A 19,277-nucleotide genomic window follows, 5' to 3' on the forward strand; every position below is an offset into this window, starting at 1 on the left:
CCAAAGTGGTGGAGGCGGTGGCCAGCGTCCCTGAGAGCCCCCACAGTGGCCTGGGACACCAGCAGCCACCTTGGTGGCCCAGGAGGGAGGGAAGCTCAGGGCCGCGTGGACCCGAGAGGGCCCCAGCCCCGGGATCCCGCGGGCAGCCCCGCGGCCCCCAGCCCTCACCTTGAACCCGATGCCGCCCTTCTTACAGCACAAGCAGGCCAGCATGAGGACGATGACGCTGAACAGCCCTGAGAAAGACACAGCCACCACGGCCAGGGAGGACGACCAGGGGAGCTCGCTGAGCGGCGCGCCGTCTGCAGGAGAGCAGCACGGTCGGCCTTGGCCGGCCCGCCGCACCCAGGGCCCCAAGCTGCCAGATTCAGGTTCCCCTTGTCCCCGCTGGGAGACCAGCCAGGCCCGGCCCCCCTGTCCCCCGCACCCAGGGCCCCAAGCTGCCAGATTCAGGTTCCCCTTGTCCCCGCTGGGAGACCAGCCAGGCCCAGCCCCCCTGTCCCCCGCACCCAGGGCCCGGCCTCAGAGACCCCGCAGGCAGCCGGGGCAGGCAGACAGGCTGCAGTCCCGCGGCCGGCCACCGGGTGCCGCTGTGGCCTCAGCGGGTGACGTCGGGTTGGCAAAGCGGCCACAGCCCGCGCAGCGCCTGACTCTGGGGTTCACGGGCACCTTTGCGAGAGGGCAGGGTCTCGGGGGCTGCAAGGGGACCCGTCTCTCCTGGATTCCAGTCACAGACCCTGCCAAGCAGGCGAGATGGTGGAGCATGCCCACGGTCCCCGGCCACGTGCCGGGCTCTGCAGCTGTGGTCAGGGCCCTGAGACGCGAACCCTTTCTGGCCTCCCCGAAAACACGGCACCGTGTCTGGGGCAGCAGGGCTCCCCATGCCGCCCACACCTCCAGCTCATCCCCCGGCGAACCCACCCTGGGCCCCTGGGGTGCTTCTGGGCTGCGGCCAGCAGGGACCCCTCTGCAGCACCTGGTCCACGTGGCACCCTCGTCCCAGGTGGGGAAACTGACAGCACGACCTGGGTGCCCCAACCCCAGAGCCTGGCTGCCACACTAGGGCCCCCGAGCAGAGCTGGGGCTTTGGGACACTTGGTGGCCCTGGTGCCCACAGGATAGCACAGTGGCCAGCCTGGGCGTCCCCTGGACAGAGGAGACAGCACACTGACCTGGCAGCTCCACCCCGGCCTGCCCCATCCCTCCACACCCGGCTCTAACTCATGCCCCCTTCTCTGGCCCCTAAGCAGGACAACCTCTCAGGACCCCGTCACCACCCAGCACACCTGCTGAGGCGGCTGCCACTTCTACCCGCCAGACAGGCAAGGAGACGGAGGCTCAGCAGAGGTGAGGGACTGCCATGGTGGCACAGCTGACCTCAATTGGTGTGCTTTGGCCAGGGCTATGGGCTAACAGGCATCTGGGAGGGCTGCCTGGAGGTGGTGTGAGCCCAGGAGCCTGGAAGATGGGGTGGGTGCGGCCTGGGCTTCTTGCTCGGGTCGCCAGGCCATTCCCCACACCCACACAGGGAAGAGGGACCCAGGGCAGCCTAGATGGGGGGCCAGGTAGGGCTGGGGTAGACAGGAGGGCAAGACCCAGGTCACCACGGCAGGGATGCAAGCTCAGCAGGCTCGTGGTGAAGACCTCTGAGAGGGCAGCCGCACCCAAGGGGCCAGGCCGTGTCCCTGATGCCACAGGGCCGTGAGTGGAGCCCTCAAAGGTGAGATTTCTGGGGGGGGGTGTGCGTGCACAGGTGAAACCCCACACTACGCAGGCCCCCCACTGTATAGTCACACTGGGGCCCCCACAGTGTGGACTCGCAGGGGCTGAGCAGCTGGCACCCCCAGGAAGCAGCCGGCACCCTCGAGGACCGTGCTGTTGCCATGGCACCCTCCCTGCTCCATCTGTGCCCGCTGGCGTCACTCGCTCCCCTCCTGCCACCTCCGCCCACACTCTCCTGGTGGCTGAGGATCCCCAAGCAGCCAGTCCCTTCCCACGTGGGACACACTGGCTGAGTGCACAAGCCCCGCTGCGGCCCCGGGCCGTGGGGCTGGTCTCCCGGGCCTCAGAGATGGCAGCGGATGCGGTGGCCCGGCGCCCAGCGCCCCTCAGGGCAGGCTGTCCCCGGGAGGCCCATCCTCAGCTCCCCTCAACCTCTGCCTCAACCACCCGGGTGCCCTTCCTGTGACCCCATGCCCTCCAGGGCGCCCTCCCACGGTCCCTTGCCAACCTCCAGCAGGCCCCGGTCACAGGGCTGGGTAGGGGCAGGGCCCCTCTGCACAACGTGCTGGCTCAGCGGAGAGAGAAGGTGGCAGGTCGGACACAGTGGGCTTCCCATCCCCTGTGCCCGGAGCCCCCACCTGTGCCCGGAGCCCCCACCCGTGCCGAGGACAGTAGAAACCACAGCCCCCCCCAGGACCACAGCATGTCAGGAGCTGCACCCAGAGAACCGTCCCTCAGACCCGTTACCACCATTTTGCGGATGAGGACGCTGAGACCTGTGGAAGTTAGTGGCTCGGTCAAGATCACCAGCAAGCCTGTGCCCCCCTACAGCCAAGGCAGGACCCCAGGCGGCGGCGAAGGGTTACGACAGCCCCTCAGCTGCAGGCTGCGTCCCTCAGTCCCACCGGCTCTTGGCTGCCCTGACGCCCTGAGCCGCAGGCACCGCTGCCTCAGCACGCCTAGTGCCCTCCCTGCCCTCGCCAGCAGGGCCGCTGCTGCCTGGCCCCAGTGCCCCGAGCGCCATGACGCCTGTTGTAACAACACAGCACACACACGAGGGCACACACGCAAACATATGCGAACACATGCACAAACACTTGGCACATGCACACAACCACGCATGTGACCACAAGCTCAGACACACTGTACACTGGCCCACACATGTGGACATGCATGCCCAGACATGTACAGGCACACGTGCACAGTTATGCACACATGCACGAACACACACACATACCCCCTCGTTCAGCCCCCACAGCAAGCTGCTCTGCACGTACCATCCCCGCTGGGCAGGGAAGAACGCTGAGGCTGAGGAAGCCACAAGCCCACCCAAGCGGGGCCCAGCTGGTGCATCTGGGCCCTCCCTGCCCACACCCTGGGGAGGGGCCCCGCGAGCAGCCAGGGAGGCCTGTGGGGTCCGCCTGCGGCCACAGAGAGCAAGAAGGGAAGCGTCAGCTGGGCCCTCACTCCCAGACACTCACACCTGAGACAGCAAACGCTGCACACGCGTCCCTGTTTCTGAAACCTCTTGAAAAGCCCGTTTAAACACACGTCACACCTGGTGTCCAACAGCGGCCTCCCCCAGACGCTTTGGCCCCCGCCTGGCCTTGCCACGGCCACCGATGCCATCACGCCTCTGCGTGACCCTAAGCAAGCGGCTGCACTGAAGCCACATGGACCCAGACCCCCAAGCTGCCACCTCTGCCGGCGCCCCGGCCCTCCACGACGCTGTCCAGGGGGTCCGCAGCCACAGTGAGAACACACGCGGCTCCCGTGCACCAACAGCTGGGGGTGCCGGCGGGAGCCCACGATCGCTACCCCCGAAAGCAGTAAGCATATGACTGCCCAGCCGTGGCTCCGGAAGGCCACCACCCCCTAAACGGGGTTCCCAACCTATGTGAGCGGTATAATTATGTCAGTATAGGTTAGAGTGTAATAATAATAGAAATAAAGTGCACAGTAAATGTAATGTGCTTAAATCATCCCAAAGCCCCCACCCCTCTCCCCCAGTCCATGGAAAAATTGTCTTCCGTGAAAACAGTCCCTGGTGCCAAAAATGTTGGGGACCCACCAGGATCCTGGCAGCCTTCGAGTCCCCCATGCCCCAGCCTTGTTACCTGCGTGAATCAGCCACCACTCGGACCCCCACATGGTGATGACTGCTAGGTTCCTTCTGCACCTACCAGGCGGCCTTCCGCTGCCAGGGAGAGCCGGCCGCCAGCACTCGGGACACATGGCTTCTTCCTGTTCACTCACGTCACACTCAGGGGTCCTGTTTCCTCAGTGACTGGTAATGGGTCACTCAGGTTACTCAGTCTGAGTCTCAAACTGCCCCAGATTTGGTGAGAGCTCCCCGCACACGCAGAATCATGGCCCCTGCAGCTAGCTGTCCACCTCCTGATCCCCCAAACCTGTGGCTGTGTCACCTCAGGTGGCAAAAGGGACTTTGCAGATGTGAGTAAGGTCAGGCCCTTGCGATGGGCAATCGGTGTGGATTGTCAGGTGAGCCTTGGGAGCCGGAGGCACCGAGTCAGAGTGGGGCAGGGACACGAGGGAGGGGCCTGTGGCACAGGAGGTGGCCGGAGGGACCCCCCCCCCGAGCCTCCGCAAGGAACCGGCCCCCAACACTTGAACCTCTGACTCCAGAAGTTAAAATAATAAACTTCTGCAGTTTTAACCACTAAATCCACAGGAATTGGTTACAGCAGTCGTAGGAAACTAACATTAATACAACAGCCCTTCCAGGTGGTTCCGCCAGTGGGCAAGCAGAGCCCGTGAGGCCAGGCCTGGCCAGAGCACCTGCCTCTAGTCCGCCTTTGCCTCCTGGGGCGCAGGACAGGGCCTACAAAGTGGGGGTGCCCACAGAAAGCTTGTCCCGACACGTGGGTCCCAGCGGGCCAGGTGTCAGTGCTCAACGTGACACTCAGATGTGGTCCCGAGGGGCGGGGGATCAGGGCATGTGTGCCCACAGTGGCTGGACCTGCTGCTTGTCTGGAGTGACAGGGTGGGCAGGGCCAGTTCACCTTCGAGGTCACCTGGGCCAGGCACCATCGGCAGGTCTAGCCGGGGCCAGGCCAACCCTGAGTCCTCTGGCTCCAGGTCCAAAGTCAGCGAGCGTCCCTTCAGCCGTTGTCCAGCCCTGGGGGCGCGAGTGCTGCTGCCCAGGCCAGAGCGAGGTGGCAGGGCCAGGGGGAGGAGAAAGAGGTGCAAAGGCAGCCAGTGGCTCTGAATCCAGCCCCGCCCATGGGTGAGGACCCGCCCACGCATCCTGAGTGGTCCCGCCTCTCTGCCCCCCACCTGCTCCGCCTAGCCTTGGTGAGCATGGTGTCCCCTGCAGGGAAGTGGGGGACCCATCATCCCCTGTGACCCTCACCCCCACCAGGCGGCACTCTCTGGCCATTTCCCACGCGAGGGCCACACGGTTCAGAGGGCAGAAGCCTCCCTGGGGACGCTGGGCCGGTGGGCAGAGGGGCGGGCAGGCAAGCCCCCCACACTGCCCCAGCACCAAGCGTGTGCACGGTCTGGGGTGGCGCTTGCTCGGAAGGCACAACTTGGGGACCCCCAGCCCCCCCGAGTCCTGACATGTGGCCCTTCGTAGGAAGGCCAGTGGGAGCATTGCAGGAGTGGCCTGGCTGAGGTGAGGGTGACCCCTGGCCACGCCCCGCCTGGCAAGCCCCCCGCAACAGCAGCCTGCCCAGCCCAGGCAGAAACTGCAGCCTCCGGCTCCCCATCCCGGGAAGCCTGTGTGGGCCCCAGGGACCTGGGACACGTCACCTGACCCGGCCCAGCACCTACGTGACTGTCCTAGGACTGCGAGTGCAGGGCCCCAAGGCTAGAGCTGTGACATTTTCTGTGTAGGGTCCAAACCCACTCTCCCTGACCCTGTCCAGGTCTGCCTGGGGCCACACTGACCCGCCCCCCCCACGTCCACGCAGTGCCCTCCGTGTCCCTTCTGTGTCCTCTCTGTCCATGCCCAGCCCCCTCGGCCCCTCTGGCTCCCCAGAGTCTCCCTCCTCAGCACTGTCGCCCAGCACGAGCACCCCCTACCCCGGGGAGGCCAGGACTGTGTGGAGTCCAGGGGCTCCTACGTGGCGGGCCACGGGGTGTGACCTCCGTGGGGTAAGGCCAGGCCTCCACTCTTTCTGTTCACACCCACTCTTCTTGAACTTTGGGGCCTGCCTTCCAGGGGCTCCAGGCTCTGCCCACCCATTAGACATGCCCCCCGCCACCTCGTGGGAGCAGCAGTGACCCCAGACCCTGGCTCAGCCTGAGGCTCCAAAGCTCCCGGCCGTCCCTGCACGGCTGGCTGCACGCTTCCTCCTTTTGAGCCACCTGCACGCAGGGCAGGGGCCACTGGGACCTCTGGGGCCCCCATGCAGCCCCCCATTCTCTGCTCAGCCCCTCAAGTGACTATTGGTGTCTGCCGCACACTCTAGCGGACCCCTCCCTCTGAGGCTGCCCTTTCACCGTGGCTGGTCCTGACAGCCAGGGTCCCCTTGCACAGACCAAGCCTGGTCTGCACCCCAAAAACATGCCACCAAAATGTCCAAAAAAATCACCCAAACAGGCCAGGAGAAGCAAAGATGCAGACAGGAGCTGGGAGCCCCCCACCCGCCCACCGCAGGTGCGGCTCTGTGGTCAGTGCCGGAATCGCAGACAGGACCCCAGGAAGAAGCTGGACACGTCGGGGGGCCTGTGGGTGGCCGAGAGCACAGGGTGGAGCCGACTCAACCCCGGCAGGGGCCAGCAGGCTGGGGAGACTAGGCAGGAGGGGCCACCCTGCCCCGGCCGGCAGAGGAGTCTTTTTCTTATCAGTATGTTGAAACCTCCGTTTCAATCAGACTCACTGGCTCAGGAAGGGGCTCAGAGTCCGGCTCCCTCCTGCAACACACAAGTTGTAAAAGTCACACACACTCGCACCGTTGGAAACAATACCTTGGAGGAAGCTCCAAACAGGTGAAAGGAGCTAAAACGTTTTGGAAGAATGAAAGAGCAGCAGAGGAAGGAAGCTCGTCTTTCCAGCTATTAAAGCGACAAAGCTTCGCCGATTAAACCCCCACGTGGCGTGCGTGGTCAGCCGTGGGCAGGGTCCTGCCGCGCCCGCCACTTCCCCTCACACCACACGTGGGAACAACTTCGGGTTGATTACATCCTTCTAAGTCAAATTATAGCATCTGCAAAGAAGATAGGTAAACATCAGGTTTCTTCATGGAAAGGGTTTGAGCTCAGAGCAATGGAACGGACCACGAACGGAAAGATTGAAGGGTTTGGCTTCGTAAAATGCGTGCTCGGTAAAAGCCGTCAAGTCGGCAAACCGGGAAGAGACTTAGCGAGAATGCGACAAAGCACTGCCGTCGTTGCCACACGGAGCACACAATCGGCAAAACATAAACCGTGCTTCAAGCCCCCAGAGCATGAACAAGCGAATTACGTGACGTCAGCCCACAAATGAGGAAATGCAAATTGTCACAACCACAAGAGAATGTTCAGCCTCCATCGCGGTCACAGAAATGCACTCAAAACGCGATCACCTGCCCCTGGACAGCAGGGGCTTTACCAGCTGGGAACCAGCACCAGCCACCTCGCTCTGCTGGGTGCCAAGTCGGAGCAGCCCTGCAGAACTGCCTTCTCCTCAGCCCCGTAATTCCACGTCTGGGAATTGAAATTGAAAACATAACCTAGACTGGGCGCGGTGCCTCAGGCCTGTAATCCCAGCAATTTGGGAGGCTGAGCTGGGGGGGATCACTTAAACCTACGAGTTTGGGACCAGCCTGGACAACACAGCAAAACTCCATCTCCACAAAAAAATAAATGGAAAAGAACTCAGCTGGATGTGGTGGCCCAGGAGGCTGAGGCGGGAGGATCGCTGGAGCCCAGGAGTTGGAGGCTGCAGGGAGCTGTGATCGCACCACTGCCCTCCAGCCTGGGCAACAGAGCGAGACTCTGTTTCAAAAAAAAAGAGAGAGAGTGAGAGAGAGAGAGAAAAGAAGAAAAGAACCTAGAAGACACATAAATCCAGAATAAAAACGCGTTAAAGAGTGAGAATATTAATGCCGCAGATGGAAAAAGCATTTGCACAAAGATGTCCGCTGCACTGGTGTTTGTAAAAGTAGCCTGAACATTCAACAGTGAAAGCACGATGAGATAGAGACAATGGTACATCCGCAAAAATAGCCACAAAGGGTGAATTTAAGATGTTTTCAATAAACGGGGAGACATCAGTAGTGTTATTCTATTAAAAGAAGCCAGGCACGCGGGCCCAGGGGAAACGTTTGTTATCTCTGCTGCGGGGCCTCACTCACGGGTGCGTACACAGTAGGTGTGCACGTATGTGTATCCGGCCAGCTCTGACATATCTTGTATGCAGATACGTCAGAAGTAGCCAAATTACACACTGCAGACACGTGCAGTTCAGTCTGCCTCGATTGTACCTCCACGAAGTCAGAAACAAGAAGCAGGACGCAGCCTGTTTATAAATCCTGATCACGACGACGTCAAAAAACAAAAAAGGCTGGAAAAAAATATCCCAAAACGTGAACAGTGGCTGTTTTGGGTTTCATTCTGCACTTTTCACGTTTTCTATGATTAGCATGCAGTGTGCTTGGCATCAGATGACGGATAATTTTATTTAATTATCACCCAAACCTGACGCCGTCACTCCCTGATGCCCGGTGTGCACAGAGTGGAGCCCAGACGCCCGCCCTGGGGTCTCTGCTCGCTCTCTGCCGCCCCGCACCCACCACGCGCCGGCACCCTCCCACCCACCCCCAGCCGCCCCTCGGCCTGGGACGGGGCCCCCTGGGCCCCCTGCAAAGCTGCAAAGTGACCTTCTACTGGACCAGCCAGCCTTGAGGCCACACACGCCCTGGGACAAGCTGTCCGGGGACACCGGCCAGGCCATGCAGCCAGGCCCCTGCGGGTACCCACAATGGAAGGCGCCGGGCACAGCGGGGAAGGGGATGCTGACATGACGTGCCCAAGCTGTGCCTGGAGGGTCAGGGAAGTGGGCACACAGACACGCACTCACACATGTCCACAGTCCTGCTCGGAGCCAAAGAAACGCTGACGCTGCCAGTGAGGAGGATGGTAGTGGCTGGCACCCCTCAGGGGGAGGCCCCGGCCCAGCTGTCCCCACGTGATGGGGACATGAGACAGAAGGTGGAGGTGCCTCTGCCAGGCACACGAAGGGGCAGCGACCCAAGCTCTGTCCCGAGGCCAATGGACAGCCGGCGCGCAGAAGGGACGGCCCCCTGAGAGCACTCGCGGCTGGGGCAGCCCCGCCAGCCTCCTGCACCTCCCTGGCACCTGTCCCTCAGCCCCTGTCCTGGGCAGCCCTGACCCAGCACCTCCTCCGCAGCCCTGGCCTCCAGGCTGGACACCAGCCCTGATGCCAGTCCCTCCGGCCCACTCACTGGGTGGTCCCAGGCATCCGAGCTCCTGAGGCGGCCCCTCCCCCACGGCACACCTGGACACCACCGGGAAGCCCCGGCCTCTGGATTCCCGTCTTCTCCCCACGTCCAGCCCAACCAGGTCACTGATCACACCTCCCCAGGGGTCTGCAGCTGCCACCCCCATGGCCATTCCGACCCAGGCCACAGGCACCTTCTAAAAGCACCGCCCCCGACGCCCGCCAGGCTCACGACAGCCCCGGCCCCCAGCACCCAGGCGCCCTGGGCTCCCTCCTCCAGCCTTGCCGCGTGTCTGCTTGTCCGGGGCGCCCACGAGCACACGCCCAGAAAGGGTGGCCCGCCCCCACCAGCCACACAACGCCCAGTGCCTCAGTTTCCCTGGGCTACCTGTTATTGCCCATTTTTAATGGCAAAAAAGTGTTGAGGTGCAATTCACATAACATAAAATAACCATCTTATAATGAGCAATTTGGGGGCTTGTGGTACCTTCACTGTGGTGCACACCCACCGCCTCCATCTAGTTCCAGAACATCCTTGTGAGCTCAAAAGGAAGCCCCCTACTGGTCATGGGCACTCTGAGAGGCCAAGGCGGGAGGATCGCTTGAGGTCAGGAGTTCAAGACCAGCCTGAGCAAGAGCGAGACCCTGTCTCTACAAAAGATGCAAAAATTAGCCGGGCCCGGTGGTGCACACCTGTAATCCCAGCGAGTCCACGCTGGGTTGGGGCTGGCTTCTCTGCCCCACCCACATGCGCCTCAGTGTCCCCCTCATGGCTGACTGCTCTTCCCCCGCTGATCCCCTCCTTGCTCTGCAACCAGGAACGTCCACGGTGCCCACAGCCCTGTTCCTCACCCGTTCCCTTGGGGAAGCCACCCCAACCCTCCTAGAACAGGGGCCACTTCCATAACAGGCCACCATCCTGGGGACCCCCATCCCACTGCCACACAGGGGTGAGGCACAGGGCCCGTCTCAGGCCCCCAGTGGCAGCCAGATGGGGCCTCCCTGCCCAAGGCGACCAGTGGCGCGATTCTCTGGACATCAGAGGACCTCCAGCCCCTCCCCACACAGTGATGCAAACAGGATCTCGCATAGGAAGGGACTGGCGCAACCCCGGGGGCGTGCCGCTGAGCTCTGGGCCAGGCAGCGCTGAGGGGGTGGCCGATGTCCCCAGGGAGCCCGAGTGGCCAACACCTGTCGCGGACACCCCTCCTCCCCGCTCCAGGCTGGAGCAAGTAGTGGGATTCTGGGGGCTCCTGGGGCAGGCAGGGGAGAGGGAGGTTCCAGCTCTGGGGGCTGGGGGCAGGGTTTCTCTGCAGAAGTTTGCCCAGGGGCCCGGACACAGGAGCTGCTTCTGAGAGGAACAGAACTCCCCAGTGGGGACAAGGAGTCCCTTTTGCAGGTGGAGAAATGGACCGTAGGTCTGGGCACCTGTGCAGCAAGACCAAACACCCCCGGGCCGGGCCGGGCCCTGCTCACCCGTCTCACCCTCTCTGTCTCCTCCTCAAATCCCCGAGTCACGTGGAAAGACGCCTGCCCGGCCCAGAAACGAGAGGCCCCGGGAGGCTGAGATCAGGCACTAACTCATCTCTGCAGCGAGGGCCCCGGGCCTGGGCGCCGTGGCAGGGGCAGGTGCACACACACGAGCTCTCGCGCATCCGCAGGGCAGCGGCCACCTGAGCCCCAGGCCCCTGCAGCCTCCCCCTCTGCCAGTCACTTGGGCCCCTCTCCCCACAGCCTCCCAGGACAGGGGCTGTATCCAAGGACGCCCCCAGCCCAAGAGCTGGAGCTGCACTGGGAGTGATTATGGAAGGCTTTGGGTCCTAATCCCAAAAGACACAGTCCCGCATGCCCTAATCCCAAATGCTGAAATCGCTAAAGACGTCTAAATCCCCAAAGTCCGAAATCCCAAAAATCACCATCACAGGATAGTTGCATCGTGTTAGGCAGAACCTACCTTTTTGTCTGTACCTGGAAACTCAGGAGATGCGTGTGAGTGCCAAGTGGACAAGGGGTGGGCTTGATTTTAGATGCCAACTTGACCACAGAAGTGGTGAAAACACAGGCCCAAAGTACGAGACATCTCTGCTGCCGAATGACCCCGTCCTCTGCCCCTCACACGCGACGCCACGCCGGCCTCCAGCTGGAGAGTGGTGGCACCAGGCGGCTCAGCGACCCTCCAGACCAAAGGCGCCCGCTGGCCGCGGGCTTTCCCCAGCGCCGCCAAACACGCCGCGGGGTGGGCTCTTCTTGGCGAGGGTCTGACTGCCGGAGAAGGCAGACGTCGACCACCAGACCGACTCAGAATCCAGCAGGAGCTTCGCCGTGGCTGACGGGAGGCACCGTTTCCACCAGGCTGTGGGCCGGGCGCGAGTGTGTGCCCACGGACTCCCGTGTGTGCCCAACAGCACAGGTGGGACGCTTTGTCAGGGAGGGGTCAGGGCCCGTGTATCAAATCAGAGAGGAATTTCACACAGAGTAGCACCTCCAAGAAAGAGAACGTGCCGTGTTCCCTGAGGTCAGCCAAGTCCTGCAAGAAAAACGCAGCTACTGACCGTGGCGCGAGGCTGCGAGGCTGCCAGCTGCGGCCGCCACCGTGCCGCCTGCCAGCTCTTGCGGACGGCCTCCGTGCCCAGGATCCGTCTGCCATGCGCATTTTCCTGTGTCGAATTTTGTTTTTAGTTGTCTTTGTTTTCTTGCTTTTTTAAAGGTTTTCCCCACTATTTTAAATTGTCAGCATCACGTTTTACAATTCGCTCTGCCGCGTATCTCACACTCGCGTCATTTCTGACACTGGAGGTGCACGTCCCGCAGAGACTTTCAGGGAGTTCTAAGTCATTTTATGCATTTTGTGCAAATCTGGCGTCACGAAAGTGCATTGTCACAGCGCTGACTTTGTGTGTGAGCACAGAGCATGTGCGTACAAATGTCGAAACTTGTCATTTTGCACACCTGCATTTATGAAAGAAAATTTCGCGGTGTCGTGGCTCTCCGGGTGGAGGCCTATGAGGCGATGACCACCGGGTTTCGAGGGTTGTTCCTCGTGGTGTTCAGACGGCCACAGCCACAGACTGGGTGAACACAGTCACCAACACAGTGACGTGCGTTTACACAGTTCCCTTTCTCTGTGCATTTGACCTGCTTCTTCGGGAACACAGTGCGCTCGCAAATGTTGTCCGGGGTGACTGTCGTCAGTGCGCCTGTTTATGCTGCAAAGTAAGCGTGTTACTGTTGCTTATTTTATGTGTGAAGCGGCCTGTGAAGGGTTCTGTCTTCATGTGTTTCTCAAACAAATTCCCTTTTTAAAAGGTAAATACATATCCTTTAAAGAATCTTCATTTATTTTTTCCAGAATTATATTTTTGGGATTTTGATCTTTTGGGGTTTCCACATTTGGGCTCGTGGTCGGCTTCTGCTGCCGAGAGCCCGTCCCAGACGATCCCCCGGGCTCTCCTCGCGCCTCTGACCAGTCAGGGGGGGACACGAGGCCACACTCCCCACCTCTGAAGCCCTGCCAGGCCCACGGCCTCCCCAGACAGGAGAGGGGGCTCGAGGGGTGTCGAGGAGAGAGACTGTGCCCCCCAAAGGCCCTGGGTCCAGCCTCACCCCAACCCAGAACCTTCCCCAGAGTCCTGCACAGGCCTGGCACCGTCTACCACGCGGGCATCGGGTGACGTGTGAAGGTAGGGCGGGCCGAGGTTAGAAGACGACCGCCCCCTCCAAGACAGCAAAACCCTGGCAGCCACGGCTAAGGGCAGGCTCCGCCACTCTCCAGATGGGGTATGGCCCTAAACCACAAACCCAGGATGCGGCAAGGTCCGTAGGGTCCCTAGGGCCAGACGCACCTTGTCACCACGAGCCACCGGGCCTTGGGTGGGACAGGCCTACACCCAGCTAAGCACACACATGTGTGTATATACGCACACATGCTCACACATGCACACACGCTCACACATGCACACACACCCCTTCGTACACACGCCCTGAAGTAAAGCACGCGCTGGCGTCCAGCCCAATCCCCCAGTGCTGGGACCAGCATCCACTGCCTGTCGCAGGGACCCCACAGGGTCCCAGGATCCTGAAGCCGCCTGCCCTGGCCCTCACCTGCCCAGCACCCAGCACGGCCCAGGAACAGAGGAAGTCCCGCCAGCTGGGTACTCATAAGTGACAGCCCTCTGCTGATGTAGGACAAAGTCCAGCCTGCCCTCCATCAGCACTGGACACCCCAGGGCCCACCCCAGTCCGGGTGGAGGGTGGGTGGGTGCCCCAGATGACAGCTGAGATGGCCCGGAGGGACAGCAGCATAGGTGGCTCGGGAGTCTTGTGAGGACGCGGTGACAGGGGGCCCATCTCTCCGTTCCCGGCCTCTCCCTGCTTGGCACCTTGGCCCCGGCCCACCCTCCCTGGGGGTCTGCCCTCCCGTTCACCGGGGGACCAGCCCTGATACCACCAGGCGATGGGTTGGCCCCACGGGACTGGCTGCACAAAAGCGTGGGCTGGGGACCGCTGGGCTCCAGCTGCCAGGTCCACAGCCAGACCCGCCAGGCGTCCAGGAACACGCCAGCCACAGCCGCCGTCAGACAGGACTGGCGGGCTGCCTGTCGCAGGAAGGAAAAACGGAACAGAGGCTGGCACACCGTTCCAGCTCCCGCAGCAGCTGGACACGGTGCCATCCTCGCCCAGACCCCACGGCAGAGCCCAGGGTGGGGACCGCCGGGGGCCCCCAGGGACAGGAGAGGCCTAAGTGTCTGTCCCGGGTCTCAACAGGGTCCTTCCTCCTGGTCATTCATCCCCAGGGGCCAGGACCTGCCTTGTGCAAAAAGACTCCAGGCACGTCCTGGGGGAACAGGAGGCCGCCATCGGCGTTGCTGGCAAATGCCTGACAACCAGCTCCCGGGAAACAGACAGGGGGTGTGCTGATTCCGGCGTGAGCACCCCCACCGCGGCGCATCAGCTCTGGGGAGCCAGGGAGCTGCTCCGCACGCCCTGCGGTGACACGCCCAATGATCAAGGTGACAAGATGTGAAGTGAGGAGCCAGCTCACAGGCGCGCAGCCCACAGCCCCCTGCCGTCGGTGTCAGGGCAACGCAGTGAGCCCACCGTGGCACCCGCGGGAAGAGCGGGACTTGCAAAGGCAGAGATGGCACGGCTGCCCAGGAAGACCCCCTGCAGCAGCCCCTGTGCCCCAGGGCCCCTGACCAAGGACCACGTCATTCTGTCCAGATGAGGCCACGCTGGAGATCCGTGGCTGCCACGGCTGGTGGCGGGGAAGGGGGGTGACGGCTAATGGGGGGTGGGGGGCAAAAATATTCCAAAATTGATTGTGGTGATAGTTGCACAGCTCCGAACATATTATACTAAAAACCACTGAGTTACTCACTTCAGGTGGGCAGACTGCTGGTGTGTGAATTCCGTCTCGCTAAGGGGGCACCTGCGGAGCACTCAGGGCAGCGGCACGTGGAGCAGCCAAGGCTGGACAAAGCGCGGCACTCGTGCGCACACCGCGGAGCCTCATTCAGCAGAGCGCGAGTGACACACCATGACATGCACCACGCGCAAACTCAGGCGTGAGCTGGGCGGGGCACGGACACGGAGCAGCTGCCCTGGGGCAGTGACAGGGTGGGCAAGAGGCTGCCAGGGGCTGGAAGAGCTGCCGCTCGGGTGAGTCCTGCGGGGAAATCCACGGAGCACGATTCGAGGTGTGCCACGTGCCACAGACGGTCGGGTTCCTGTCCTCCAGGGGGGTTCGAGGAGATCCCACGTGGGCTGCACCGCAGAGCCCAACTGCCGCTCCGCCGTGCCAGGCAGGAACGCAGAACGGAATGCGGTTGGTTACCACATCCATCTACAGGTGACCACCTGCCCAGGTGCCCTCTCAGCCCACCTGCCCTGTGGTTGGAGGGGCTGCCCGAGCAGGTCCAACCAGCTGCAGGACCTGCGGAGCCAAGTGCAAAGGCCCCTTATTCAAAATTACTAAGAATTGCCAGACAGCTGGGCACAGCGTGACGCCAGAGGGACCCTACTGCGCACGGGACGTACAGAGGACTCTGAGTCAGAGTACAGCAACCCCAACCCCATCCCATGATGGCCTCAGACTGGCCTCAGCACAGAGGGTCTGGGGCCCGGGCTCTGCGCCAACCTGGCTGGCTCATGGCGGTGGGCAGCCGGGCCAGCTGCTCAGGGCTGCCTGACGCCCTGTGCCCAACCAGCAACAAGGAGGGGCCTCCCCAGGGCCCTGGCAGGTGGGTGGAAGGGAGAAGGCGGCATCACCACACCCGACCGGGGGTGAGGCCAGGGCAGGCCGGGCCACACCCACTGTGAGAGGTGACCTGCAGGAGTGGGCGTCCTGCTGCCTCACTTCCCAGGCCCTGGGACAGGTGGCCCTGGGACAGATGACCCTGGGCTGTCCAGAATCGCCCACTGCGGAGGCCCTGTGCACCCCGGCATGGCCACCTCCTCCAGCAAGGTCCTTGCGAGAGCAGAGGCCTCCTAACCGCAGCCCCTGACCCCCACCCCAGGGCTGGCGGTGGCAGACGGGCCTGTGTCCCCCAGAAACCCCACGTACCCGGCTCTGGGCGGCCGCTCCCGCGTGGCTTCAACTGCAGCTCTAACCCCAGAGTGACCCTTAGGAGGCCACCCACCCCCGCCCCCACGGCGCCCAGCCCCCTGACCCCAGAGTCAGGCGGGGGACTCAGCGCGGACGCCGCCTACCCTGCAACCCTCGGCCCAGAGAGGCGGCCTGGGAACCGGCTCGGCCGTCCACTGCCCTCATTTCCTCTGCCGCTTCCTCTGCTGGGGGCGGGGAGGCTGAGGCCGCCATCCGCGGGCGCTAGTTCCTCTGCGAAAGGCAGGCCCCAGGGGCCCAGACTCCAGGGCCCTCCCGGCACTGTGGCCTGTGGGCAGGGCCCACGGGGGTCTCCACAGGGACATGGGCTGTCGGGCCCACTCCCTCCGTGCCGCCCAGGGGCAGGGCAGCAGGCCCAGGGGACAGCAGGCCGGGGGCCCACGAGGGTTTGCATCGGGCTCCCATCAAGGGGGTGGCCCCACCCTTGGCGGCACCAGAGGACAGCCTGGCAGTGTGGCAGGAGGAGCTCCATGAGCAGGAGATGGTGGCCGGGGACCGCAGGCCCACCCACCACGTCCAAGCAGACGCTGGGCAAGTTGTGGACTCTCCAGTCCCTTTCTGCGGGTCTGGGTGGGCACAAATGCCTGCGGGGGCCCCGGAGCTGGGAACGTGGGGTGCAGGGAGGAGCCTGAGCATGCGGAAGGTCACGTGTCCCAGGTCGCCGGTTGCAGGCAAGCGAGGAGAGGGTGCAACTGCATGACAGCCCTGGGACTGTCATCATGGGCGCACTCTCAGGGACCTCAGGGAGTGGGTGTTGCCAAACCCCAGCGCAGAGGCAAAACAGACACAGAGAAGTTAAAACACTCGTCCACAGTCACACAGCGGGGCCGGCCCAGGACACTGGCCCACAGCTGACCTCTTCCATGGAGGGGACCAGGTGGCAGCAGTCTCTGCCCCTCAAAACTCAGAGAGGCTCCAGGTGGACCTTCCTACCTGGCCACACAACACAACAGCCACGAGCAGGGCGGCTCACTCCTGCACGCCCAGGGCCCAGGAAGTTCTCTGGTCACTGAACTGCCCACTGCGGGAAGGGCAGAGCCCAGCCTCCTGGAGATGTGACAGAACGAAAGGACCTGTCTCCCCGTCCCCTGCCCAAGTGCACACACCCAGGCTGGCCAGTGGCAGCCAGCCCCAGGGCCCCACTCCCCAACCAGGCCACGGCCTACCCAGCCTTCCCAGACCCCTCCAAGATCCCACCACTGCCTGCCCGCCTGTGTCCTAAGGGTCTCAGTGGGGAACGGCCGTGGGGACAGACCCACTTGGCAGGCATCCCCTGTCAGGCCCTGGGGAGGGTGGGGGAGGGTGGGGGAGGTGGGTTACAGGCCTGAGCGGCCTGGGCACAATGCCTTCCACCAGGCCCACGGTGCTCTGCTGCGTCACTGGGGGTCACAACTCCCAGGGCACATTGTCAGCCAGCGGAGGACTTGGGGGATGAGCCTGGCCCATTCCCAGGTTCCTGCTTGGCCCCCCGAGCCCCCAAGTACAGCCCTGCCCACGCGCTGCTCAAACCCTGCCTGGCCCGAGGCTCGCTGCCTCCTCCGCCTGCCCTCGTCAACGCGGCCGCCAGGTGCCCACGCACGCCCAGGCCCAGCTGGCAAGTGCATGGCCAGGCCGGGGGCACTTACCCCGGGACCCCTCCCAGCACCCCGCCCAGGCCAGGCACCCTCAGCTCAGCGCTCCACACCACTGACCCCTCAGTCATTCCCACCTTATAGATTAGGAAACTGAGGCACAGAGAGGGCCAGACATTACTGAAAGGCCCAGTGCGTAGCCCCCCCTCCTGGCAGGGTGGCCCCACCCCACCCCGTGGCCAAGGGCTCCTGGCCGGCAGGGAGGGCAGCCTAGGACAGCTCCAGGCACCTGTTGAGGTCCCTCTGCCCACACCTGGCTGGACTGAGGCCGGGGAGGGTGAGAAGCACAGTCGGCCTCTGCCTCAGGGCACTCCAGTGGGAGAGGTGACCCTGCGCCCTCAAGGCCATGCCACTCCTCCCTCCCAGCCTGGCCCAGCTCTCCTGGGGCCCCCAGGGCACCCTGTCACCCTGTCACTGTCGCTTCTTGGCTTCCATGTCCTGCCCACTGGTCTCCCCAGGGTGAGCTTTCACCTGCACAGAGCTGATCTCAGAGAGGTTGAGTGATTGGCCCAAGGCCACACAGCGCAGACATTGTAGGGCTGCAGCTGCCAAGAAATCCCCTGTGGTCACCCACATCCTGGGTGCCAGGGAGCCTCGGGGAGACTCCAGAGGAGGTGGCCCTTTCAGATGCTCTCCTGAGTCACCCAGGAGCAGCTCTCGGGCCTGGCCGCCTCTGTCCCCACCCTGCCCATATCTGACCAGTGCCGTGGGGGGTGGGCCCAGGCAGCCCCCAGCATGTGCCCAGGCCTTGGCCTCTAACTCAGCCTCTTCGTACTCCACTGTCCTGGCCACCTGTGCTGTCACCTCTGTGGACACCTGTGGTGGATGACCAGCTGCCCCCAGGCGTGAGGCGTGGCCTGGTGGCTGTCAGGACCCCATGCCCAGGCACCTGGTGCTGCCATGGGCTGTGGAGCAACCACATAAACAAACTGCCAATGCCACAAACGTGGGCCCCCCGCTCAGTATTTTAGTGGACCCAGCAGGACCCCCCAGACACTCCACTCTGGATGGAGGAGCCAGCAGGCCACTGTGGCCACGGGGAGCCTCAGGGGACCAGGGTCCCTGTCCGTGCACCACCCACCTCTGAACTATCGGTCTGTGTACTGAGTGCCAAGTACCCACCAAGCACTTAACCTCGCCTAGGCCTGGCCATGGGCACTGTCAGGCCTTTTTACAGATGGAAAAACCGAGGGCAGCGGGACCTCAGCAGGGGACAGTCAGGCTCTGGACGCTGGGCTAAGTTCAGCGGGGAGGGCAGAGGACCCCAGCCCTCCTCCCCAACACCCACACAGAGCCACTGACACTGAGCCCTGCAGGCCCAGCCCTCCTGGCAGGGGGGACACAGAGCCCAGCGGGTGCCCACAGCTCTGGCTGCCCATCCTGCCCAGCACCTTCTTTCCCTCTTAAGTCATTAAACTGACACATTATAATCACACTGACCGCAGCTCTCACCAAGCAGGCACGGTGCTGCCACCTCCCTAAGGCGGGGGAAGGGGCCTCTCGTGCCCCCAATACCCCCGCTGTAGGGAGGGGGTGACAGCCCCCCCAGGGCAACTCTGCACCCGGCAGACAGCACGGGAGGCAGGTGCGGGTGGAGGGCTGCCTCCGTTCTGGGGTCAGCCACTCCCACCCTGCCAACAGCTCCAAGGCCACCACCTGGACCCGGGACCCCACCTCCTGGCAGAAAGGACCAAGCACACTGCACAACACCAGGCGTGAGAAGCCAGGGCCCCCTGCCCGGAGTGCCGCCCCCAGTCCCCTGGACGACCATCCTTCACAGTCATCAGGGCCTGGGGCTGCTCACAAGGCCACCCCCACCCCCTGCCCTCGTGCCTGGCCAGTCACTCATCCCTGTGACACTGTCATCTCTGAGCCCCGGGGTCACTCTGGGAAG

The 19,277-nt window shown here is 63.2% G+C and overlaps 1 protein-coding gene across 7 annotated transcripts in view; it reads right to left on the reverse strand.

Annotated features, from left to right (window-relative positions):
* AATK (apoptosis associated tyrosine kinase) overlaps positions 1 to 19,277 on the reverse strand; it is a 34,597-nt gene that overhangs the window by 14,290 nt on the left and 1,030 nt on the right. For 2 of the 7 annotated variants that reach the window (XM_045569649.1, XM_045569647.1), the window contains exon 2: positions 169 to 302. The exons of 1 other annotated variant lie outside the window; for it this stretch is intronic. In XM_045569649.1, coding sequence (XP_045425605.1) covers positions 169 to 302 — 134 coding nt within the window. Of the gene's footprint in view, positions 1 to 168; positions 303 to 15,692; positions 15,741 to 19,277 lie in introns of those variants that run through there. 4 more of the 7 variants (XM_045569651.1, XM_045569650.1, XM_045569648.1 and 1 more) reach the window with 4 other exon arrangements.

This window comes from Lemur catta, chromosome 15 (assembly GCF_020740605.2).
Source record: "Lemur catta isolate mLemCat1 chromosome 15, mLemCat1.pri, whole genome shotgun sequence".
Classification (NCBI taxonomy): Eukaryota; Metazoa; Chordata; class Mammalia; order Primates; family Lemuridae; genus Lemur; species Lemur catta.